Raw genomic sequence first — 25,160 nt, forward strand, 5'->3', positions numbered from 1 at the left:
CGTTTGCCCCTCTCCTCCCCCAGGAGGGCTCCTGCTGAGGCCCACCCTGTTTGCCCCGTGCTGCAGACACTTCCCTTTCCTCAGGCTGCATTTTGTGCCGTCGGCCACATTGATGCCACCCGCACCTGGTTTTCTTTTTTCTCTGCCCTCTGCCTACCCCTGTCTCTCGCCTACTTCTCTTTCCCCGTGTGGACTCTCAATGTCAGCAGCTCTCCTGGGCACAGGACGGGCGTCTTCTTGCTCTCCTCCCTCTGTGCTCTGACCCTTCAGGACGTCTCCACTGGGATGCAGGGTGTGCCAGCACCTGCTATTGGTCATGCCCGGGACTGTCGCCATCTCTGAGAGCCACTCCCCCTCCATCCCTCCTTCCTCCACTTCTGATATGACCCCGATGCTGCTCACAGCACCCCTGCCCCCGGTGCTGAGGTCCTGCCAGTGTCCGCCTGGGCTCCTGCAGTGGTCTCTTCACTGGGGTCCTCGCCTCGCTCTAAATTCCCAGCTACCCAGTCCCATGCGGCCACCTGAGCCCTGTCAGGTCAGACTCTGGTCGGACTCCTCCCCCGGGCCCTTTGGTGGGGACCGTAGCTCCTGCCACGGCCGACAGGCCCTGGGGTCAGGTCTGTGCTGCTTTCCCAGCCGCATCCCACGCCTCTTCCGTCTGCATCTTGGGGCTGCAGCCTGGAACCCCCTTATTTAGCATCTCATCACCCCTCAGATCTCAGCACAATGTTCCTTCCTCAGGGGAGCCTCTGTGACGCCCAGGAGCGCAGTCTCCACGTGTGCTTTAGAAAGCTCTTTGTAGGCACGTGTTTCACAGAGACACCCTTGGTGTTTGGCTCATGGAATAGAATTGAGCCCCTGGCAGTTGTGTAGTGAGTCTTTGCCCTGTGTCTGCAGCGCCCTGTGTGTGTCTGGCACACAGTGGGTGCACGTTAGGTACTTTTGAATAAATCAGAGGGACAGTCTAGTTGGCAACAGGAGAGGGCTTTCACCAGCTGGTAAAGAAGAAAATGTCATCAGTGACCGTGGACTTTCTCAACGACAAGTTGTGTAAATCTTTGCAGAGGACAGGCCAGCTGCTGGGAGACGAGGGGGCTGGAGGGGGGAGGGGGAGTGAGTGAGGCGTGAGGTTTAATTCAGCAGAGCCGCTCGCAGCAGAAGCAGCCTCAGGTGTGTTCTTTGTGTGTCCACATCAGCTGTCCTCCAGGTCCAGTTAGAATGAAAGGTGTTTGTGAACGAGGTCTGTAGTTTTCCCATTTTCTTCTACTGAGTGCAGGGTGCTGAGCTAAACAGTGGGGAGTGGTCCCCGGAAGCGTGCATCTAGAGGAGGGACAGCTGGACAGACAGACACATACACACGTGGGCACACACACAATAGTCATGTAAGTGAGGACAGGTACTGTTATGTTCTGATGGGCAGGTGGGGTTCCGCAGAGCTGAGTGAGAGGAGAGCAAGTAGGCCAGGCCCCCAAAATCTCAAGGATGGAGACCCCGACCTGCGGGCTGATAGTGACGCCCCTCCCTCCCTAGGAGAGCACGTCCTTGCAAACACTGACGGAGCCAAGCAACTGCTTTGTGTCCTGCCTTTGACTTTGTTAAGTGTTGGCTTTCTACCCTCTTACTGTTTGGTTGCTGCTCCTGGAGCATTTTATACAAAATGCGTCAGCTTTTGTGGAGCGGGGGACAGAGGGCAGGGCACACACGCCTCCCAGGTACACCGTGCTCTCTCTCGGGCATCCTTGCATCTCTTTTAGAGGGTTTGAAAGCCTTCATTTTCCCCCTTGGAGAAAGGAGCTGAGTGGTGGCCAGAGCATTAGTTGCTACTTTGCTGTGACATTGTGAAACAGAGGGACGGGGCTGCCCTCACTGCCGCTGTCCCAGTCGTGTGGCTGGCCCGCTGGTGGTCCCCAGCCCTGTGTTCTACGGCTCCCCTTCCTGGGAGCACGGGTAGCGCTGAGCAACTGGATACTTTCGTGGGTTTGTGAAGCTGCGAATTTACCTCCTGAATCCTCTCCCGCTGTCATTCTTCTTGGGAGAATGGAAAATGATAGCCTTCTCAATCCCCTTCCCGAAGAATGCTACCTTCTGATTTGTCTTCAATGTATATCAACTCAAAAGAGTCATCAGTCCCAGGCAGAGGTAGCACGTAACTGCTGTTATGTCCTTAGGCTCCTCCAGCTAATCAGATGCAGGCATCTGTGCCAGGCACCTTTTCCCTGGTCCCGCTCCTGTCTTTCTCATCCACCCACACTTCCTCTTAAGGCATTGCGTTGTGAATTAAAAGCTGCTCATTCATTGATATTGATTTCATGAAAACTTCTAAAAATGTACAAGATATAAAGATGTACATGATAAAATGCGACTCATGCATCCATTGCTTTTCTAGGTTTGTGGGTAACATTGAAATTACTTCCTGGAGATATCCATCAGATAAGAAAAGAATTTCCTCATTTGGTGGACAGGACCACAGCAGTGGCTCGGAAAACGGGGTTTCCGGAGATAATCATGCCTGGTAAGAATGGATGAATCCTTTAGCCCCTCTGAGCGTGGGGTGCATGCGGCCGGCATTGGGAGGGTTTATGTAGCTGGCTGCAAAGAGCAACATTTAGGTAGGAGCTCAGGGAAGCAGAGGGTCGAGGGTGTAAAGCCCCGCGTGGCGCTGGGTCATTCCTGCAGGCAGGAGCTGCGGCCAGCGTGACAGCCGAGCACCCGGGGTCAGGCCGAGGGGAGGAGGTTTCTCTTGGTTATAATAACCCTGGAGGGCTGGTGTGGAGCGACTCCTGGTGATACAGTAACAGGGATAAGCAAATGAAACAGCATTGGCCAGAGACCCAGCCCTGAGACCTTGAGAGGGTTTCTGTCCCCAGCTGGGCAAAACGCCATCATGATCATAATCAAACGCACTGCTGTTCCGTGCTCTGCTGTTGCCCTTAATCAGGACGCCTGCAATTTGTCTTCTGCCCACAGTGTCTGGAAGGAAGAATGGACGTTTGACATCTCACTCACCCTGGCTGAGGGACTGAATGCGTTTGGTCGGGTGATACTTAATAATGTGATAGAGGGTGATCAGACAGGGGACCGTTTGGAGAGCTGTGCAGAATTCACTTTTAGGCTCTGAGGAACGGATTGATTATGATGGTTGGGTAGGACTAAGGCGACTCCTTTACGATAATAACGTACGTTCACGATGATGGTCCTGGGCCCGTCTTATGATCCTATAAGAGCATTTGAATTATCCAGAATGTGTTCAAAATGAAGGGAGCACAATTTGGGTAAATATACCCTCTTATGTTCCAAGCTTTGAAAATAACCCTCTTTGGTAGGTTATGGGTTAAATGTCTCTTCACCACAGTGGTCCACAGCCTTGAACCCCATCCGTTGGCCCAGAAGCGAGAGTGCAGGCATCCCACCCTCTGGTATGAATATCATTTCTGCCCCTCCCTGGCCCTGGGCAAGTTAGCCGATCTCTCTTAGCTGTGGTTTCCTCCTCTGAAGAACAAGAATAATAGTAATTCCTGCCTATAGATCTGGTTGGAGTTAGGATGTTTTAGGGTGTAAGTAACAGAAAACACAAGGCCAGCTCAAATGGCCACACCCTGAGGATACTTGTCGGTCCTGTGAATGAGGAAAAGGGACAGAGCCTGCTGCCAGGTCAGCCTGGACCACTGGCTCCGGTTCTCTGCAGCCCCCTCTGCTGAGCTGTCTCCTTTGCATGTTGACTTTATCCTCTGGGGACAGGTCCTGCTGGCGCCCTTCTTCTTCCCAAATCCCAGTGTCCTGAAGAAGACGACATGCTTTCCACCCAGCGTTTCCAAACAAGCAGGCCGAGCGTCATCTGGCCTGGACTGCTCAGGTCCCCTGGGGACCCTGGACAGCAATGGTGGTTACATATGCACATCGGCCACAGGGACCTCTGGAAGGGGTCAGCTCCTCCCAGCTGCGAGGGCTGTATGAGGGAGACAGGGACACACTACACATGTCTGGATAGACATCTGATCAAAAGAAGGAAGGGGGAGCAGAAAGTGACAGCCCAACACAAAGGCTGCCGCAGGGCGGATGCACAGGTTCCACGCATGAAGCCTGTGAATGTTTACACCCGGTACCCGCTCAGTGTGTTTTAGGTATCACACTAGGATCGCCCCAACCCAACCATGGGTTTTACGCTTATTAAACTGATAATGAGAGCCCATGTTAAGGTTAACCTCTGATATTTACATATGCCTTCAGTTTCCAAATGACATTCATATTAATCATCTGATTTGATTCTCAACGAGATCTTGGGAAGCATGAATCTTTATCCTTGATAACCGTGGGATACTTTTTGGTTTGCAAACACTGCTCCCATTAATAATCTAGCTTGATTCCATATAAGGATCTTGGAAGCCTACAAATTGGTGTTGAACTAATTCCCATCAAGATTAAGCCACAGCCTGAAGACACACGGGTAACGAGCAGTGGAAACGGGGCCAAAGCACCCCGTGGTCGGTGCTTCCCTGCAGCCTCCTGGTACCGGGCTTCGCTGTAGGTTCACAGGGAGAGCTGGGCACTCAGTGTGCCTCAGCGTTATTGCTTCGTTGACTTTAGGGCATTTTAGGGACATGTTCTTTCTGCTCCCTCTGCCTTTCAGGGCTGTTGTGGGTCATTGTCTGCTCTGTCTGTTAAAACGATAGGAAAGACATCTAACATCAGCTAGATTGAGTGTTTGCCAGTCTCACCTGTAGAGGAGGTAAGCATGACACTCAGCAAGTTAAGAAACGATGGAACACCTATTGCTTGTATGAGTCAAGGCTGTTCTATATGCAGCTAATTAACTTGGACTTCCGAGTGGACATACTGTTTGCATTTGGATTCGAGGTGCAAATTTGTAGATGAGGATAGCGTCATTGACATCATGCATTTATCTTGGGTGACCTGAGGAGGCCCTCGTGTGCAAAGGGAAACCTGGGAAACTTCTGGTTCACACTGCCTGTGCCTCCCTTACAATTGATAGACTTAAAAAGTAAGTCTAAACCTCTAAGGTAATCTCGTGATCGATGCATGGGAAGACTGTGCAGCTGGCTTGTTCCATCTCCTAAGTCTGGGGTTGGGCTTCCCGTAGCGAGCGAGCACGGCTTGAGTGAGTCCCCCACATCCTCGGTGGCTGAGTGACCGCTGAGAGGCTGTGAGCACCGCACCTTACCCTTTGGGGGGGCTCTCTCAGACCCCCGCCTTCAGCCTCGCAGAACCTGTGCCTTCTTGTATATGCGTGTTTATGGAGACGTGCATCTCCTTTGCGCGGTGGGAGAGCCGGCCGTGTCACTGTTGCTGGTTCTCCTACCTTCTCATGACCCGCTGGGAATCCCTAGGTCCTTCTGAAGGATCCTGGTGGGGAAGCAGAGTCGTCGCCGGAGCTGGGAAGGCGGCTGGAGGCTTAGATGGGCCACGTGTATCTGCTTCCAGCCTCCTTCCTCCCCAGAATGAGAACCTTGTAGCCCGGGAGGCATTTGCTGAGACCCCTTTGTGAGTGAGTGCCCATCGGGGGTATTGACCTCCTGTAAATTGGGTCTTACTTTTGGGCTGGAGTCAGGATCCCTAGGCCCATGGGAGGAGGGGACCCTGAGGCTCAGCTACCTCCCTGCCCAGCGCATGCTGCCTCTCTGGCTGATGAGGCCCGTGTGAAGCTGCTGTGGCCCTTTTTGATTATGGCGTTAGTGCTTTGATAGAATTTTCAGGCAGAGCCCTTGTACAGACTACCCTGCCTTATCCATCAGGCCGTTTAGTGGTGAGTGGCCTGGGAGGTTAAGTGACCGGTCTGAGGTCACACAGCTAATTAGCGGCAGGTCCTGGACCGGCAGCCTTGCCTCCTGCCCCCAGCCCTGTACGCCATCCTTCTTAACTTCTCCGTGGTCGCTATCGGCGATCACAGCCCTACTTCTTTTGCAGCAGCTACTATGGCAGTGGTAGCAACCCGCTGGGATTATTACAATAATGACTTTTAAATGAAAGCTTAATCTAATAGTTGGATACATTAAAAGCCAGAATAGAGCAGTCTAGAAAGCAAAAGAAAAACAAGAAAGCAAGGGGATTTTTTCTCTTCGGGGATCCTTGTTCTTCGCCCAGAGCAGGTCATTTGCTGCTCCTGGCCGCACTGTTGAGGCAGCCAGACAGACGGCAGAGCAGCCGTCAGAGCGTAGCGATGCTTCCTCTAAATCATGTTGCTGATGAAGCTTGCAAAGTTCTCCCAGTCGGACCATTACCAGGGGCTTTGTGTATTCTCAGGAGGGGGAAGCGTCTCGAGCTCATTTGTTGCGTGTGTGTGGGGGGTTGTATTTTTTGGGGGCACAGTTTAAGGCCCATCTCACTTAAAAAATGTATGAGGCTTTGCTCCCTGTATCCCCGTTCAGGATCTTGACAACTGCCTGCCAGGAGGAGAGAGGATTCTTTGCAGAAAGTTTCTCTCTTGACCCATCCCTAGTCCCTGATCCTAAGTGTCAACTCAGGACATTGGCTTGTGGTTCAGATACTGTTTTTGTTCAGCTCCTCCGTGGAACGAAAAGGAGGCCAGTATTGCTGGTTATCCTTGGTGTGCCAGTGGGTGTTGGGATATTCCTTGGCTACTGAACCTCAGATGACTGCAGCCATGCCCTAACAAGGGGTGGCGATGTGGGTTGCAGTGGGCCACAGATGCTGGGGGTTGGGGGGGTGGCTAGCAAACCCACCGACAGCATTCGAGCTGCCCTGGGCACGGGCTGCCCATGGAGTGTAAGAGCTCCTCTGCCCACGTGAAGCACCAAGCAGATAATTAGGGGCCCTGACGTTTTCCTCTTTCTTGCAAGTCTTATAGTGATGAAAATTGCCTTTGTCATGCTGTTAAATGCGGACGCTATTTTGTAGAAAATATTTCATAATCATCTAATACAGTATTTATGATACTCTGCTAGGAATGGCAAAAATCAGTTACACTGAGAATAATGGATTTTTTTTTTTTTTTTTTCTATTTTTGCGGTACGTGGGCCTCTCACTGTCGTGGCCTCTCCCGTTGCGGAGCGCAGGCTCGGCGGCCATGGCTCACGGGCCCAGCCGCTCCGCGGCACGTGGGATCTTCCCGGACTGGGGCACAAACCCATGCTCCCTGCATCGGCAGGCAGACTCTCAACCACTGTGCCACCAGGGAAGCCCTATGGATTGGTTTTAAAGGTGTAATTTTTCCCCCCAGGTGATGTCCGAAACGATATCTACGTAACATTAGTTCAAGGAGATTTTGATAAAGGAAGCAAAACGACGGCAAAGAATGTTGAGGTTACAGTGTCTGTTTACGATGAAGATGGAAAACGACTGGAGGTATTGATTGTTGCAGAGTTGAACCTGTAGTGTTTAAGTTTTACTTCCCAAGTGTGCGCCTTGGCTCTGCTGCAGGCTGCCAAAAGCCATAATCTCATTTCTGGGGAAGAGCGTTTGCTTTTTCTTCCTTTTCTTCCCTTGCCTAAGAGGGCTGGTTTCTACCGGGTCCCAGCAGCCGGCCTGTCTCAGGACGACCCTGGGGTCCTGACTACCTTCTTTTTATTTATTTGTTTATTTTTGTCTGCGTTGGGTGTTCGTTGCTGCGCGCGGGCTTTCTCTAGTTGCGGCGAGCGGGGGCTACTCTTCGCCGTGGTGCGCGGGCTTCTTATTGCGGTGGCTTCTCTTGTTGCGGAGCACGGGCTCTAGGCGCATGGGCTTCAGTAGCTGTGGCTCTTGGGCTCTAGAGCGCAGGCTCAGTAGTTGTGGCGCACGGGCTTAGTTGCTCCGCGGCATGTGGGATCTTCCTGGACCAGGGCTTGAACCTGTGTCCCCTGCATTGGCAGGCGGATTCTTAACCACTGCGCCACCAGGGAAGTCCAACTGACCACCTTCTTTTCCAAACTCTATCCTGGGGTCCCACTTGCCGGTGTAAACCCGCGGCTCAGAGGGCGAATGATCACGTTAGAAGTTCAGATACTGTTATTAGCATCTTCTGAGACAGATGGAAACTGAGCCCCAGAGAAATCAGTCACCTTGCTCAAGGTCAGAGAGCTCATGAGAGGTGGAACTGGGTTGTGAATCTGGGCCTCTGAGCCTTGTGCTTTGCTCGGTGGTGGTTACCAAGACCTCCTCCTGCGTGGTCACAGCAGCCTACGGGTGCCCTGGGAAGTGCTCAGAGGCTGCGGCCTTCTCTGAGGACTGGAGGCTGAGCCCAAGCTGGGGCCCTCTGCCAGCTGCTTCTCTGGCCCGTGGCTGCAGCCTGGGCTCCCCTGGGCCCACGTGGCCGAGAGCAGTGCCCTGTGGGTGCTCCTGAGGCCAGGCTGCGCCAGGAGGTGGGTGGCATCCTTTCTCTCTGGGTGGCCTGTGTCCAGTGTCCCTGCCCTTTTCCCCTGGGCTTTACCGGTCTCGCTCTCCGTAGAGGCGAGTGGTCAGTGTCTGTGGCTAAAGAAGGGACAGAGTGCTGCCACCTCCTTTTCGGTCTGTAGCCCTTTACTCCAGCCGCCGAGTCAGGCAACTTGCTGCGGGTCCAGGGTGAAAGTTATTAGGGGTAAGGGTACGAAGGGTGGAGGACAGTAGCGTCCCCATATACCGCATAGCCATGAAGATCTTAGATGTCTGTGAGCAAGGTTTTCTGCTGGCTGCTGGCTCCAGCCAGATCTGTTCTTCCATTGCTGGGAGGTGTTCCATGGGCCATGGGGTTTTTGGTGTTCCCCGAGGGCCCTCGCTCCTTCTGGATCATCAAACCGGGCGGAGGGTTGGGGGACATGGATGCAGCCTCAGACTCTGTGAGGGCTGATGCGATCTCTTTATGCCTCTTCTTTTAAAGCATGTGATTTTCCCGGGCGCTGGTGATGAAGCTATTTCAGAATACAAGTCCGTGATTTATTACCAAGTGAAACAGCCGCGCTGGTTTGAGACGGTTAAGGTATCACTTGCATGGTCCTTTGCCCATGGGGTTGATTATGAAATGCTCATTTGTACCCTGAGGAAGTTCCCGCCTCCTGCCCAGCCCAGGGCTGCCCACCGTGGACACCCTCCGCCAGTCCCCAAGGCACGTTCAACAGAGTCCTTTAGGGTTGCTAAGGAACCATGCTGGTGTTTCTTGGAATTTACATTTACTCTCATCTCCTTTTGGACCTAAAACCAGGACTTTCCTGGAGACAAATACCGAGTCCTTTAAAGATAGCAATTGTCTTTCTCTTTCGGGTCTGTTTTATGTGTGGCATGCTGTCTTTACACCAAATGGAAGAAAATAGAGATGATGATACACGGAGGGCATCGCTGGAGAGATGCGTCCTGTTCCCTTGGCCTCGGTGCTCTGCGGCTCCTAACGCAGCCCGCGGATACCCGCACGCAGCCCCCACACCACGCACGGGCTTGGGTACTGGGACACCAGGCCAGCGGTTGGCTTTGGAATACAGATGTTAGCTACGAGATTAGGGACAATCTTGCCTTAAAGGCAGCAGGTATTAAGTCTTCTTCCTTTTACTGTAAGTCACAAAGGGACCGCCTTCTCGCTGCAGCCGAGGGCGGGTCCCTACAACCGTAGAGGGAATACAGACACCTCCGAATCGGGGCCAAAATCGAAAATGGTAACTTTTAAACATAGACTCTTCACACTGAGGGTCACATTTAAAAACAAATTCAGCTGCCTTGTCCAGTGTGCCTGGCATCCCGGACAGTGTTATCTGGTGTAAATTTTCAAAGGGCGTTTGCTTCTGGGACAATCATACAGGGGATGAGGTGTATGGTGTCTTCTCCCTGCAGTGCAGAAGAGCGTAGAGTGGTCCAGGATGTCTCCAGGGGAGCAACGCTGATGGAGCGAGAAGATGTTCCTAAAGGTGCTCAGCTTCTCTCTCTGTTCCGCAGGTGGCCATCCCCATTGAGGACGTGAACCGCAGTCACCTCCGGTTTACCTTCCGACATAGATCGTCCCAGGACTGTGAGTAACCACACGCTTCGTTATCCCGTGTTTATCATGCACTTACTCTGGATGGTTCTAGAACGTGGCTACTGTAACACAGTGAGGTCTTGACACTTCAGCTCCCTGCCCACGCGAACCTGCTCCCGTGAAGTGCTGTCCACTCTGATTGAGTTGATCCCAGGAGATCTTCCGTTTCTTCTCAAATTTGTCTGATGAGGTGCTGCTCCTTCCTGCTCACCCCTTGGGTTTCCTCTTTCCCCTTTGGCTTGTAATACTGCCCCGTCCATCAGAAAAGTCACTGAGATATAATACCTAGATTTCAAAAATTACTCTTAATGCTCTTGCATCGGCGTTGAAAACCTCTGGCTTTGCTGGCAGCTGCTGGTGCCTGGAGCTCTGGCTTTGCCTTTTCTCGTCCACGTTGGTGTAGCCTTGGCCGTGAGGCCGAGACTTTGGGAGGAAAGAAGTTTGAATCAGTCACCTTCCAGGAGGATTTATTATCGATGATTGAAGTTTGTCTCATTACCTGTGTTGAATTCGTTGTCTGCTAAGGACATCACCCTGTGCTAGACACTAAGTAAGATATCACAAGAGGAAGGTACGCCCCCTGCCCTTCATGGTCTCTGTCCATCTGGCAGTGGGCTAAGGTTTGAGAAAATAAGTGACGCTTGGTCATGTGTGCAGCGGCATCGAGGGAACGGTGGTCTGGGTGGGCGCATTTGTCACCCACCAGCCTGTGGGGGCCAGAGCCCTGCGGTTGGGGGACCTCAGCCCTGGCTCTGTGTATCTTCACAGATGTTTCAGCCTGAGGAGGGGAATGCATGGGGGCTGCCGATCCCTCAGCAGGATGCTGGCCGTAGGATAGGGCTCCACGGGACCACCGCTGCTGTGATGGTGTGTCCACCCTCCTTACTGTTTCTGGGGGCCTGCCTGACCTGTGCCCTCCCCAGAGCGTGGAGCCCGCAGAGGCAGGGGTGCAGGAGAGCAGCCGGGAGGGTGAACACGTGAGCAGAGGCGTGAAGTTGGGGGTACGTAGAGCCCTGTGTGGGACCAGTGAGAAGCTCTGTGAGGTTGAAGAGGCGCGAGGACTACAGGGCTGGTGTGTGGAAAGTGTGACTGTCAGCCCGAAGATGTGCTTGCGTGGGGTGAGACCAGTAGGTGGCTGAACCAAGGGGTCTAGAACAGCACGGGGTCCCTCGTGGTGAGTGGGCGTGTGGAGGATGCCGGGGGTGGGTGGGAGCGCTATAGAGCATCATTCCACCCCTCCTCTTGTCCCAGTGCTTAAGGGGCCAGCTGAGAAGGGGTCGGGGCCCAAGCAGTGTGGGAGGCGCAGGGTGTGAAGTCTGGGCAGCTTGGAAAGCCGGGCCCGCCCCATTTCGGGCCAAATCCAGGCCACCAGGCAGCGGGCTGGGGTCTGCTAACTGTGGGCACTCCTGGACGGCTGAAACGTGGATGGATAAGATGTTCGGACGGATGCGGACACCTCTTTGTACGTGTTCATCGTGCTTTTACTCTCTCCTGGCGCAAGTATTTTTACCACGTTATTTAGATGAGTCCTCACCACGATGCCATGTGGTAGATCATTGGCGCTTCCTACATTACAGATGAGGAAACTGAGCCTCAGAGACCCCACCTCAGTGGCCCAGAGTCACCTGATGGTCAGTGGAAGACCTCTGGTTCCCACCCCAGTCCTTGTGTCTCCCCTGCCTTTGGGGAGCACCGAGGCCACTGCCATCATTTGGTCTGTGTTGAGCACCTGCTGTATACACAGCTCACACAGAGAGTTCTCCTCTTGCCAGACTTAGGTTGGGTTGAGGCGTGAGATCGGCTCGCGAGAGCCACGTGCGGAGCAGCGGCCTGGGAGCGTCGCATGCATTAGGCAGAGGTGCAGGGTGAGCAGGGTCAGGTGGTGATTGGGGGAATTGGGGCAGGTATGTCTTCAGCCAAGTCCCAGAAGGTGTGGTGGGCCCAGCGCCCTGCACAGCGGAAGCTGCCGGGGGTGGGAATGGGCTGCAGGGGAGGAGAGGGTGGGGAGCCCTGTTGCAGGGCAAGGACAGAGTTCTAGAATGCACAGGGGACTTGTCTCAGAAGCACGCTCCCTCTTTAGAACAAGCTCATTCTCTCTAATTAATAGATTACACCAGGGCAGAGGGATCTCTTTGGTAGCATTTTAATTTTCAAAATCCTTGTTTTTCTTGTCAGTTTTAAGTACTCATTATAGACAAGATGCTATCACCCGGCCTCCCACGACACATTTGCATAATTAATGAAGTCTCCCCGGCCACAGCTGGTGGGGTTTGGGGAACGTGTCGAGCATTGCAAGTGGGATGCTGACGACGTCCCGAGCTGTCCGCTGCCGGCGGGGTGGGGGCCAGTGGGGCCCGTGCCGCGGCCTCGTCTGCAGATGCTCTGGGTCAGAAATGGGAGGAAGACCACGCTGCATGCCCTCCCCGCCGCCCCAGGCAAAATGCGCGCTCTTTACCCCAAGTGGAAGAAAGTGAGGGGATTTCTCCTACCGGGAGCTGTCCTTGGGGCTGGGACGTTTGGCGCTGGTGTGACCGTCTAACACTCTGCTGCCGCTTGTTAGCCGTTCCGAACGCATCAGCTGGTGTTCTGTGTGGATGCGGGCAGATGAGTGGCTTCTGGGGCCGGCCTGCCAGGAGCCGAGTTTCCCTTGTTTGCAGGGGGCTGGTTGGGTCCGCCAGCGCTGCCCGCCCTCTGGGGCATGTGGCCTTCTTCTGTGGCCTCTGACGTTTTGTAAATTTCTTGTCTGCCTCATAATGGCTGCTAATGAGGATGTCACAAATGCAGTCCATCCCCTGTGTGAAGATGCAGAATATTAATAAAAGGTGCACTTTTCAATTGTGTGCTACTGAAGAGTAGGGTCAGGGGAAGCCTTCTGCTGGCAGATATGCTCACGTGTCCTGAACTGCAGCTGCTTTCAGAGAGATGTGTTTTTAATTTTTTTCATGTCAGCCCAAACTTAAAAGGATCTCTTCCTTCTCACCTGAACACTGAGTTTTACGTTTTTAAGAACCCTTTCACAAAGTTCTTTCAATTTCTAGAAGTACATATTTTTTGCTTTTATCCCTCCCTTTAGCTTTGGTTGGTCAGTCGTTCATCCAGCTAATTAGCTAGCATTTATTGAGCACCTAATGTGTGCCAGACCCGATGGACACCAGGAACGCAAAGACTAATGAGACGTGGTATCTCAGGCAGTGATGTCCTATAGCAAATATTTTGAGCCCCTGACTCAAGGTGGGCAGATGTATGCTCTTCAACCTCTGTCCTTTCATCTCCAAAAAGAGAATCTGGGATCTATAATTTTTTTTTTTTTTTTTTTTTTGCGTCCCAGCAGCCGTGGCTCACGGGCCCAGCTGCTCCACGGCATGTGGGAATCTTCCCAGACCGGGGCACGAACCCGTGTCCCCTGCATTGGCAGGCGGACTCTCAACCACTGCGCCACCAGGGGAGCCCATGGGATCTATAATTTTAAAGGTCTTTTCTAGCCCTGAAACTCAGTGTTTCCGTGCTGTGTTCAGCTTACATCTTGAAAAATTCATCACAAATCCATTTCTTCAGTCCAGACTCCTCATCTATCTCTACCTGATCTGGCACCTGCCCACCTTGGAGCTCTCACTGCCTACCACTCACCAGCCACACGGGCTTCTAGTCCCCAAGCAAGGCAGGCTGGTCCCACTTTAGGGCTTCCGTATTTGGCCATCTCTTTTCCTGGAGGGTTTACATCTTGGCTCATACGTCATCAGGAAGGTCTTCTCAGAGAGACCTTTTCCAACCATCCAGCTGGGTGGTCCCTGTTCCCATCAGCGCGCTTTAACAAGCCACCAATTTTTGTTTTATTTGTTATCTGAAAGGACTTTAAAAAAATAAAAAATTATTTATTTATTTTGGCTGCACCAGGTCTTAGTTGTGGCTCACCAGCTCCTTAGATGTGGCATGCAAACTCTTAGTTGCGGCATGCATGCGGGATCTAGTTCTCCGACCAGGGATTGAACCTGGGCCCCCCATTAGGAGCACGGAGTCTTACCCACTGGACCGCCACGGAAGTCCCTGAAAGGACTTGTTTGTTGGCGTCTCCCCATCTAGAACAAATATTTGAGTACCTAACTTATATAGCAGAGGCACTATTTCATGCACTGGGGAAATAGCAGTGAAAAAATACACAATGTCTTTTGCATGGGAAAGCCCAGTGGATGAAACTAACAATAAACGTCGTCTCCCCCCTCCCCTGGCCCTTTCTCATGCACAGACACCCTACAGGCTTGGTAATCTCTTGGTAATCTGGTAGTAATCTCTTGGTAACTTGTTGTCTTAATCTGCTTGGGCAGCCATAACAAAATACCATAGACTGCGTGCCTTAAGCAACAGAGATTTACTTTCTCACAGTTCTGGAGGCTGCAAGTCCGAGATCAGGGTACCAGCATGGTCAGGTTCTGGTGAGGACCCTCTCCCAGGTTGCAGACGGCCGCCTTCTCTCTGTGAGCTCACACGGAGAGGGACCACTCGGTGTCTGTTCCCCTTCTTATAAGGGCACCCGTTCTATAGCGTCAGAGCCTCACCCTTATGACCTTTTAACCTTAAGAACCTCCTTCTAGGCCTTTTCTCCAATACAGCCACATGGTGGGGGGGTTAGGCTTCAGCGTAAGAATTTTGTTGAACAAAACAAAACATAACAGTTCAGCCCATAGCGACTATGAAGAACTGACCAGGGTAGGTGTTTGCTCTTCTAGGCAGGCTGGTCACTTCAGAGCAGGTGATATTTTGGCAGAAACTTGAATGAAGTGAGAGAAGGAGTCTCACATGCTAATTCTGGGGGAAGGACTTTCTTGCCAAAGACATTTCACAGTAGGGTGTTTAGTCCACTTGGGACTTATATTTGTGGAGGGTGTGAGGTGAGCGTCCATCTGTTTTGTTTGTCCCTGCTGACACTCTGGAGGGTCTGCCCCTTCCAGTGGTCACTTGCAGTGGCCTGTGTTTTCATGCCCTGTTTGTTCCCACTGGTCTGTGAATCCCTGTGTTAAAAACCCACCATCTTCATTGTTACCACTTTCCAGTTCCTGTTGGGTTTTAGTATTGCAGGCTTTCCTCCACGTTCCTTTTCAAAACCATCCTCCTACTCTTGGTCCTTTACTGTAGAATCAGTTTTCAAGTTTCACAAGGAAGCTCTCCCATGAGATTTTGATTGTAATTGCTTTGAATTTACAGATTAGTTTGAGCACAGCTGATCCTTTTATGATAAGCGAACGTTGTCTATATCTCCGTTTATGTTTACTTTAACATCTGTCAGAACAGTTTTGTAATTTTTTTCAGAAAGGCAGCCCTTGTAGCATTTTATGATATTCTTTTTTGTCGTGATGGCAGTAGAAAATGATTATTAATTTCCGTTGCAGCTAAGGATAAATCTGAGAAGATATTCGCACTCGCTTTTGTAAAGCTGATGCGTTATGATGGGACCACCCTAAGAGACGGGGAACATGATCTTATTGTCTATAAGGTACGCTCTTCTGTTGGTGCAGTGTTGCTAATATTGACTGTTTCAAGTCTTTCTGGGCTTCCTGGCCTGAGCTGACATTTCCCATCTTTGTGAGAACACTGCTATCTAGCAACATTTAATTATGTAAATGAACATTTCAGATGACCAGCTGTCCCTGAGGAGAGAAGCTGATACACAATAACACATTAAGTGCTGTTTAAAAAAATCCTCTGTGTGAATGAATTCATCTACAGGAATAAGGGAAATCATTAAAATAAGCAGTTTAGCACAGGGAACTCTGCTCAATATTATGTAACAGCCTAGTTGGGAAAAGAATTTGAAAAAGAATAGACACATGTATATGTATAACTGAATCACTCTGCTGTACACCTGAAACTAACACAACACTGTTAATCAACGATACTCCAATATAAAATAAAAAGTTAAAAAAAATAAGTGGTTTAGCAAATGATAAAGAGCAAATATCATGATGGTTAAAAGGATTAAGGATCCTAAGGGGTAGAAAATATTGCACGGGATTGTCAGTTGTATTTGACCTGTTGCATCATTAAACCCACAGGCCGAAGCGAAGAAGCTGGAAGACGCCGGCACGTACTTGAGCCTGCCGTCCACCAAAGCCGAGTTGGAAGAGAAGGGCCACTCGGCGACGGGGAAGAGCATGCAGAGTCTTGGGAGCTGCACCATCAGCAAAGATTCCTTCCAGATCTCAACTCTCGTGTGCTCCACCAAACTGACCCAGAATGGTGAGTTTGGGGCCAGAAACGGGTTCGCCCCTGGAGTTTTTCTCCTCCAACCCCATCTTTCTCGTGCTCCCTGCTGAATGGAGGAGGCTTCCCTAGGTCCCTGAAGCCTGCCGGCGAGTCATTCACACCTTCCCTCCGTAATGGCCCGTGTGGATGCTGTTGGACAAGGAGAGAGGGAGAGGGTGACATTGTTCTGCTTTGAAACTCACGTTCTGATTTTATGCTAAGGATGAACCTCAAAGAGAGAGAAAGCAATGGATTTACTTTAAAAAAAAAAAAGAAGCTTTCTGGCCAAGGGAAGGGAGAAATCCACACAATTTGGAGTCGGACCAAAGCCCTGAACTTGAGCCTTGGCCCTGTGCTAATAACCCTGGGAATGACCTCGAACTAGAGTCTCTGAGCTCATTTTCCTCATCTATACCCTGGCTATAATGCCTGCCTCAGAGGGCTGTCTGAGGGCTACGGGAGCTCTAGGGGGTGAGGCCCCTACCCTCCTTGGGTCTTCCCCTCTCTCAGCTACTCATTGAGATAATTACCAGTTACCTTTAGTTTTACAAGTTGGTGTTGACGACATTTCTAGTCCCCCTGACAGCGAGATAAGGCACCCCTTGCTGATGCACTCACACCAAAGTGCGACCTTAACGCAGCATCAGATGGTGCCCAGTGTCCCCACGCTGCGGGCCCGGGTGCTCGACATTGTTCCCACGGGCTTGCAGCCTCCGCGAGGCATGGCCGTGCGGCCAGGGCACTCCTGATTCAGACCACGCTGTCTGGTCGAGGCAGAGGGTCCTCTGCACAGATCTTACCTCGAAAAATCGAGTTCACCAAATGTGATGGTCTCACAGCCGTGCGGAGGAGCTTCACGTTCTCTTGAGAGTCAGCTTGAAAATCCAGTATGTTTTCCTCTCAGCCACTGATACGGATTTTGATTATTAATGTCGGTTGCTGTCGTGAATCGTGTTCCCGGGGGTTGTCCGTAAAGCTTGGCAGTAGTCTCGGATGGGCTCAAGGGACAGTCATCGTGTGGACTTTAACAGGCTGATCACAGGACAGAAGGAACCTGTCATCTGGAAGGCCCTGCGTGGTAGTGGAGAGTGCGGGTCCTGATCAGACTTTCACTGCCTGCTCTAGTAACCTCCATGAGCAGACGGAAACCCTTCCCTGGGTCACTGTGTTCCGTGAACGCATGGGGAGGGGTAGGGAGTTTGCAAGTTTAGTGCCCAGGGAACATGCTGTCAGCAAGGCGGGTGCTGGCTTGAGACTGGGTTATAGGAATGATGACCCCGTAGGTCAGATGTTACCCTCTGGATATGGCCCTGATAGTCAACTAGCCTGACAGCTGGCTACTCCTTCTAGGGCTTCATTTAACTCAGGGCAGCCTGTCCAATGGGGCACTTAAGCTTCTGCTTTGTCTTGCCATCTTCGCTGTGTGGGAAGCCACCTTCTTAGAAATGGGTCATGTTCCAAAAGCACGTTCGGAAGTTATTATTTGGAACTTGAATATATTTTCCCCATTAAAACAGTGTGTTGAATAGCGGTTAGGTTGTGAGGCCCACACACAGAATCCTTCTTAACCCACATATCCCTGGGGAAGACAGCTGTGAACTAGGACATTCTCAAGGTATTAAGTCACAGTAATTTCCCGGGGAGATGTGTCCCACCTCCTGTCACCCTTAAGCTCTTTGAATCTCACCAGACACAGGGTAATCCCCTCTTTGGGACTGAGGGGCACAGCACGCTGGTCTCTCCAGTGGCTGTTGCCAGGCAACTAGGAAATTCCGATGTGATGCAGCTCACTAAGCGTGAGGGGGACACATCTTTTGTTGTTCATTTCACACCAGCCAACAATGCCTCTTTTCTGGATGGTGGCGTGTCAGGTGTGTGCAAGATGGGGCTGCCCCAATTGGCCTCTGGCATTGAGTCCCAGATTCTCATTTGAGGGAGTCATTTTTCTGAAACCATGACTTGTTACTGCGAAGTTCCATTTCTTAGGGAAAAGTGCGGCTGAATTATTCATCGAGGTTTGTATTAAACATCTCTGTTCTCAGCGTTATGCTGGATGCTTTGGGGGATAGAAAAAGAAGTAGGGGACGTGGTTCCTCTCCTCCATCAGCTTACTATGTAATTAGAGAGAGAGAAGCCATGAGGCAGAGAATTATTACGAGCCAAACTGTGGTGGTTCCCTGGGAATGAGAGGGGACAGAGAGGGTGTGGGGCTGAGCAAGCTACCCCTCCTCAAAGGTGTTTGTCCACTGCTAATTTGCCCAGCTGTATCTTTTCTCAAAAGTACAACACAGAGGTGAACCTCAGCCTCCCTCTAATCCAAAGTGCCACTAACTTTGCATGAATGGGATCCAGAGTATTAACTCACCTCCATTAAAAAAAATGCTGGTGGACTTCCCTCGTGGTGCAGTGGTTAAGAATCCATCTGCCAATGCAGGGGACACGGGTTCAGTCCCTGGTCCGGGAAGATTCCACATGCAGCGGAGCAACTAAGCCCGTGTGCCACAACTACTGAGCCTGTGCTCTAGAGCCCGAGACCCACAACTGCTGAGCCCACATGCCACAACTACTGAAGCTGCGTGCCTAGAGCCCGTGCTCCACAACAAGAGCAGCCACCGCAATGAGAAGCCTGCGCACCGCAACGATGAGTAGCCCCTGCTTGCTGCAACTAGAGAAAGCCCTTGTGCAGCAATGAAGACCCAATGCAGCCAAAAATAAACAAACAAACAAACAAAAAACCAAAGATAAGCGGTCCCTTCTAGCATTCGCAAAAGCTGTTTAAAAATAAAACAAAACAAAAAAAAACCACAAAAAAAACCGCTGGTAACTCTTATGAGGTGGAGATCTCCATTAACCCTGGGACTGAGAGCGTGTCTGGGCAGGATGTAGCCCTTCTCATGACTTCACTTTCAATTAGAAATTAAAACACGTTAACCTTCATGATGAATGGCTAAAATGTTCACCTCTTTGATGGGTGGCTGCTGTTGGTCTTCCGGCCTGGCATCACACTAAGTGCTTTCTCCACGTCTTGCCATTTAAGTCTTGCACCAACCCTGTGACCCAGGTAACACTGTGCCCATTGTTCAGATAGAAAAACTGAGGTGAAGGTACTTGTCCAAGGTCGCATCTTGGTGGCGTGGCCCGGCTGGTGTTTGAGTCTACTCTCTTTGCGTTCTAAAGACACTAGGATGCTGTCCCCTTCACATTTTCCTGTTTGTAACTCTTCCCTTCATCAGCTGTACTTGGGGGTAAGGTGATATAAATGAGAATGTGTGTTTGGCACTCATCCCCTGTATGCCTTTTGATCCTTGAATTATAACTGGTGTCTTGTGTTCACTGAAATTCTACCTATTGCCAAAATTATATATTTTTTTTCAGTATTAACTAGGGTTTTTTTTTATGGAGACAGTTTCTGTAGCAGAAGTTCATTCCCGATGAGCATAAACAGTAAATTAGATGTGCTTTGCTAACTGTGTTTTTTCACGTAATGGGATATTAATATGACTTCAGATGAAGACGTCCTTTCCCAGAGATGTTTTGGATTCTGTTTTCATGCCTTAAACAAAATCATTTCTCAACATTGTCTTCCACATTTAGTCTGCAAAAACCAATACATTCAACTTGCGATTTTTCTATTAGAAAAGAAACATACAGAAACTTTTGGAAGGGCCAGGACTTGGTAAAGGTGGCAAGCTCAATGCAGCAGTGGTCTCCAGGGCCAGGGTTCCTGTCTCCTTTGGGGACTGTCCCCTTGCATTCTCAGTACTTGAATTTATGTTGGTTATTTATTTTATCTTAAAAACCTAAGAATCTTATTCCTGAACAGGAGAAAACCCCTTGGCAGGAGCTGCCAGGACAGCACTGAATGGCCAGCAGCCTTGCAGGCCTGCTGCTCTTCTCATCTGCCTACTTGTGGGTTGGAAAGGCTGGTCCCTCTTCCATGCTCTGATCTGCCTTCTTGTGGGTTTGAGAGGCCGGTCCCTCTTCCGTAGGCTCCCCAGATGCCTTTTTTTTTTTTTTTCTGGCGGTACGCGGTTCCTCTCACTGTTGCGGCCTCTCCCATTGCGGAGCACAGGCTCCGGACGCACAGGCTCAGCGGCCATGGCTCACGGGCCCAGCCGCTCCGCGGCATGTGGGATCCTCCCGGACCGGGGCACGAACCCGTGTCCCCTGCATCGGCAGGTGGACTCTCAACCACTGCGCCACCAGGGAAGCCCTCCCCAGATGCCTTTTGAGAGCTTCCATGTGGAAATCATTTCATGGTAAATGTAGTTGGAAATAATGAATCCAGTCACACTGGGTGTCAAGGATGTTGCTAGAAAGTAATGAAATATTTACGTGGCGCACATTTCCAAATAGGCTTGGTTCATCTGTTCAAAAAATTATTTAGAGGACCTCACACGATGGGTGAACGAGGGAGACAGAGTCCTTGCTGTGAGGAACTGATGTTCGTTTACTGTTTCCAGTGGACCTGCTGGGGCTGCTGAAGTGGCGATCCAACACCAACCTGCTGCAGCAGAACCTGAGGCAGCTGATGAAGGTGGATGGTGGCGAAGTGGTGAAGGTAACGTGGCTCCCATGCTGGTTCTGGTTGTTTTGTTGTCCTTACGGATGTGAGGAGGTGTAGGCTCCGCCTCCCAAGATGGTACAGGCACGCCTCCGAGACACTGCGGGTTTGGTTCCAGACCACCACAGGAAAGCAAGTCACACGAATTATTTGGTTCCCCAGTGAGTATCAAAGTTACATTTACACTCTACTGTAGTCTGCTGAGTGTGCAGTAGCATCGCGTGAAAAAAAATAAGTACAATATAAAATAGATAGCCAACAAGGACCTACTGCATAGCACAGCGGACCATACTCAATATCTTGCCATAACCTATAATGGAGAAGGATCTGGCTTTCTGAGCTAGACCCCCGACAGGGGTCCCTACCGCATTGTTCTGGGTTCCCATCGTAACTTAAAGGGAAACTTTCACAACGTCCAGAGCCCTTCATGTCCTGCAAATGTCGGAGGAGGATGTCCTCAAATTCCTTTCAAGAGTTTTAGCTGTAAACAAAAATGACTAAATAAAATATTATTCACAATTAAAAAGAAAAGAAAAGAATATGAAAAAGAATAGATATATATATATACGTACAACTGAAACACTTTGCCATACACCTGAAACTAACACAACATTGTAAATCAGCTATACTTCAATTAAAAATAAACAAACAAACAGACAAACAAACAACAAGGGAATTCCCTGGCGGCCCGGTGATTAGGACTTTGCGCTTCCATTGCAGGGGGCACGGGTTCTGGTTGGGGAACCAAGGTCCCACATGCCTCACAGTGAGTGGAAAAAAACAAAAAAAGAAAAAAGTTTAAACGAAAGAAACAAAAAACCCTCAAAATTAAAAACATGTCCATTAAAAAACCAATTAAAAAATTATTGCTAAAAAATGCCAAACCATCACCTGAGCCTTCAGTGAGTGATAATCAAAGTCACATCAAAGATCACTGACCGCAGATCACCAGCACAAACGTAATGATAGTGAAGTGGGAAATATTGCAAGAATTAGCCAAATGTGACACAAAGGCACAAAGTAAGCAAATGCTGTTGGAAAAACGGCTCCAAGAGACGCGCTGGACCCAGGGTTGCCACAGATCTTTGATGGGTAAAAACCACAGTGTCTGCCAAGTGCAGTAAAACGAGGTCCGCCTGGTCCTAAGCCTTTTAACAGCTAGTGTCTTCGGGATGTTGACATACGCCTCTAAGGCAGCAGAATCCTTCTTGGACTCTGGTCCGGGGAGCGCGGCCTGGCTTCACTGTGGTGGAAACAGGCTTTGGAATCAACCAAATCTAGGGTTCTGCTTCCTCTTCCAGCGGATCCTCACTGTGGGGCTGACACAGGTTAAGTAACATCTTTAAGCCTTGCTTTCCCCTGCTGTAGAATGGACACAAGCAGAGTGCCTTGTTCACAGGGTCCCTGTGGAGGTTAAATGAGGTACTGGCCCCTGGGAGGCGGTCGGGTAGTATCAGAATTTATCACTGTCGCTGTCATGATCCCCGTGATCGTTAACCTGGCTCTCGACTCACCTAGGAGCCCTGTCAGTGATGTGGAGAGCTTCGTGGTGTGTCAGAAAGATCGCAGCACTCAGCCTTGTCTTGGCCGTTTTCCTCCCATGGGGTCTTGGATTAATTGCTTAGCCTCACACAGAGCAGGCCCTGGAGCAGTGCCCTTGAACCTTCATCTGCGATAGGACAGTCAGACTAGAGTGATCGGAGGTCCCTCTGAGCGCTCAGATTTGGTCATCGTTGGTGGTTCCAATATTTTCTTCAGTAAAAGGCTCTCCGTGCCACTCGTGTGCCCAGTGACTTCTCCTTGTATGTAAGGAAATGCATTTCTGTGGCCACTGGGCTCCACCTTGGCTGGCTTGCAACAAGCCGGGCCACCACTCGTGGCTGCCCGAGAGCGCAAGGTCCCCACGGCCAGGTCCGTGTCGCCGCCTCAGTTCTTTATCCTCCGTGAGAGGTGCTTGCGGAGGGAGACGACCTTATCTCTGTGAAAATTAATTACTTAAAATGGCCTTAATTAAGCGGCAGTGTGGTTAACTTCAGTAGAAATTAATTTGCTGGCATCGCTCTCCTAAATTCATTGTATAACCGTTCAAACATATCCTCACTGATCTTCAAATTTTAATCACCTTTTCCTGGCCCTTGTCTTCTTCTGCTGGCTTGGACAATGTTAACTGCATTTTAAACTTCCCTGGGTTCTATGAATTCCCTAATTCAGATGAAAACTGGGTGAATTAAGTTAACATCACTTTAAAAGACCCACAGTTAATGAAATTGTGTCCTCTTTCATTTTTCGGTCCCTGTATCACATCAGGAATTGTATTTATGTTGAGCTACTGACACACTGACCAGGAAAGTTCTAGAACCGTCTGGTTTTATTGCCCCCCCTCAGTTCCTCTTATCTAATCTGTTATCACACCTTGTTGTTCGTCCCTGGAGATGGTTTTCTCACCTCTCTCCCTCTCCTTCCTGTGTTCACTGTGGTACTCCCCAGGGTTGGATGACCTGTCCGGCCCTTACTTGTTCTGCCTGTTTATTCCTTCCCATTGACAGTGTATCCTAATACCCTGTAGGCCTGGAGCAGGGAATAGACTCGTCTAAGGCCACCAGGCTGTTAACAGAGCCAGGAGCAGAGGGAATCCCAGCCTGCGTGGGGCTGCGTTTGTTCTGTTGAAGGACACTGATAGATTGTGGGTTTTATTCCATTTATTCGAGACCTCCCTTCTGTGTCTTTATAACTTTTAGTGGAGAGATGACATTGCTTGATAGACTGAGCAAAGTATTTGCTTGTTTAGTAAAAGTGACATTGCTTGAGAAAAGTATTTGCTCATTTAGTAAAAAGTATAGTTTCCCATTTTAGTGGGAAATGAAAATGGTGATTGTGCTCTTCCAGCGGATGGTCTTGGAGAGAGGGTGGGTGTCAGAAGAAGTCTTTCATGGCCTTGTGTGAGGGATCGCCTTCAGGACATTCGTGTCCCTGCCCTGCTGCGGCTCTACGGCCAGATACACAAGGTCCCCGCTGTCTGCTGTCCTGTTTCTGTGTCATTTGTCTGGGTGGGGCTGGTAGACCTCTTTCCCTGAACTGTGACAAGCCAGGGCTTGGCACTGGACGCTGGTGTGTCTGTTGGCAGTAACATTGGGCTGTTAGCAGATGGCAGCGTCAAGTTTTTTTTTTTTTGCGGTACGCGGGCCTCTCACTGCTGTGGCCTCTCCCGTTGCGGAGCACAGGCTCCGGATGCGCAGGCTCAGCGGCCATGGCTCACGGGCCCAGCTGCTCCGCGGCATGTGGGATCCTCCCAGACCAGGGCATGAACCCGTGTCCCCTGCATCGGCAGGCGGACTCTCAACCACTGTGCCACCAGGGAAGCCCCAGCGTCAAGTTTTGACCTTTGCAAAGCTTTTACAATCTGAAATGATGGGAAATGATACAAAAGTAACGAGAGGTGGTACAGGCTTAAACAATTACGGAGTGGACGGAGCCCTTGATGTCCAGGCCAGAATGCCTCCTGGTCCGGCTGGTTTCATTCCCGTGTCATTTATATGTGACGATTCTTGGCACAGACTAGGTGGTACGTGGCACAGTGGAATAGAATGAGGATTTTATGCCTGACGCGTCTCAGATCACTTCCTAGGTCTGGGCACACGTCCTCCCTCAGGAAGAAGAGCTGTGGGGTGCTGGATTTGCAAGGTTCCACGGCTCACGGGGGGTGGGGAGCGAGCAGTGGTTGGGGAGCAGGTCTCTGTGTTTAGTTTCTGTGTCTGCGGGTCGAACTGTTTGAGGTCCTCTGCTGGAGACATGAAGGCCCCTGAGGTTCTGTGCATGGGCTGAGCCGCCCAGGAAGATCTGGTCTAGGGATCTCACTCAGTTACACCTTTGTCCCGGCTGTGGGCCCGTCTCACTTACTCCTTTCGTTTTTAATAACCACATGATTGAGATGTAATTCACATACCTGAAAGCACCTTTCCGTTTGTACAGTTCAGTGGTTTTCAGTGTATTCACAGAATTGTGCAGCTGTCCACACTATCTCACTTCAGAACAGTTCCACCACTGGAAAAAGAAACCCCATACCCGTTGGCCATCACTTCCACTCTCCCTGCAACCGGCTTTCTCTATGGATTTGACTATCCGGATATTTTATGTAAATTGAATCAGACAATATATGACCTTTTTTGATTGGCTTTCTTTTGCTTAGTGTAATGCTTTCAAGGCCTGTGGTGGCATGTATCAGAACTTCATTCCTTTCTATGGCTGAATAATAAATACTGCACTGTATGCATATGCCACAGTTTTTTTTATCCATTCATCAGCTGATGGACACATTTTGGCAATGATGAATAAAGCTGCTATGCGTATTTTCATACAGGTTTTTGTGTGGATGTATGTTTTCCATTCTTTGGGTTACATACCCAGGAATGAAATGTTTGCGTTACGTGG

At 50.4% G+C, this 25,160-nt stretch overlaps 1 protein-coding gene across 4 annotated transcripts in view; it reads left to right on the forward strand.

Annotated features, from left to right (window-relative positions):
• The window catches only part of DOCK1 (dedicator of cytokinesis 1), a 522,558-nt gene that overhangs the window by 86,857 nt on the left and 410,541 nt on the right, over positions 1-25,160 (forward strand). For all 4 annotated transcript variants that reach the window (XM_012531578.3, XM_033420738.2, XM_033420739.2 and 1 more), the window contains exons 13-19: positions 2,387-2,512; positions 7,196-7,320; positions 8,807-8,905; positions 9,850-9,922; positions 15,316-15,419; positions 15,979-16,162; positions 20,632-20,729. In XM_012531578.3, the coding sequence (XP_012387032.1) occupies positions 2,387-2,512; positions 7,196-7,320; positions 8,807-8,905; positions 9,850-9,922; positions 15,316-15,419; positions 15,979-16,162; positions 20,632-20,729 (809 nt within the window). The remainder of the gene's footprint in view (positions 1-2,386; positions 2,513-7,195; positions 7,321-8,806; positions 8,906-9,849; positions 9,923-15,315; positions 15,420-15,978; positions 16,163-20,631; positions 20,730-25,160) is intronic.

The sequence above is a fragment of the Orcinus orca genome, chromosome 14 (genome assembly GCF_937001465.1).
Source record: "Orcinus orca chromosome 14, mOrcOrc1.1, whole genome shotgun sequence".
In the NCBI taxonomy this organism is placed as follows: Eukaryota; Metazoa; Chordata; class Mammalia; order Artiodactyla; family Delphinidae; genus Orcinus; species Orcinus orca.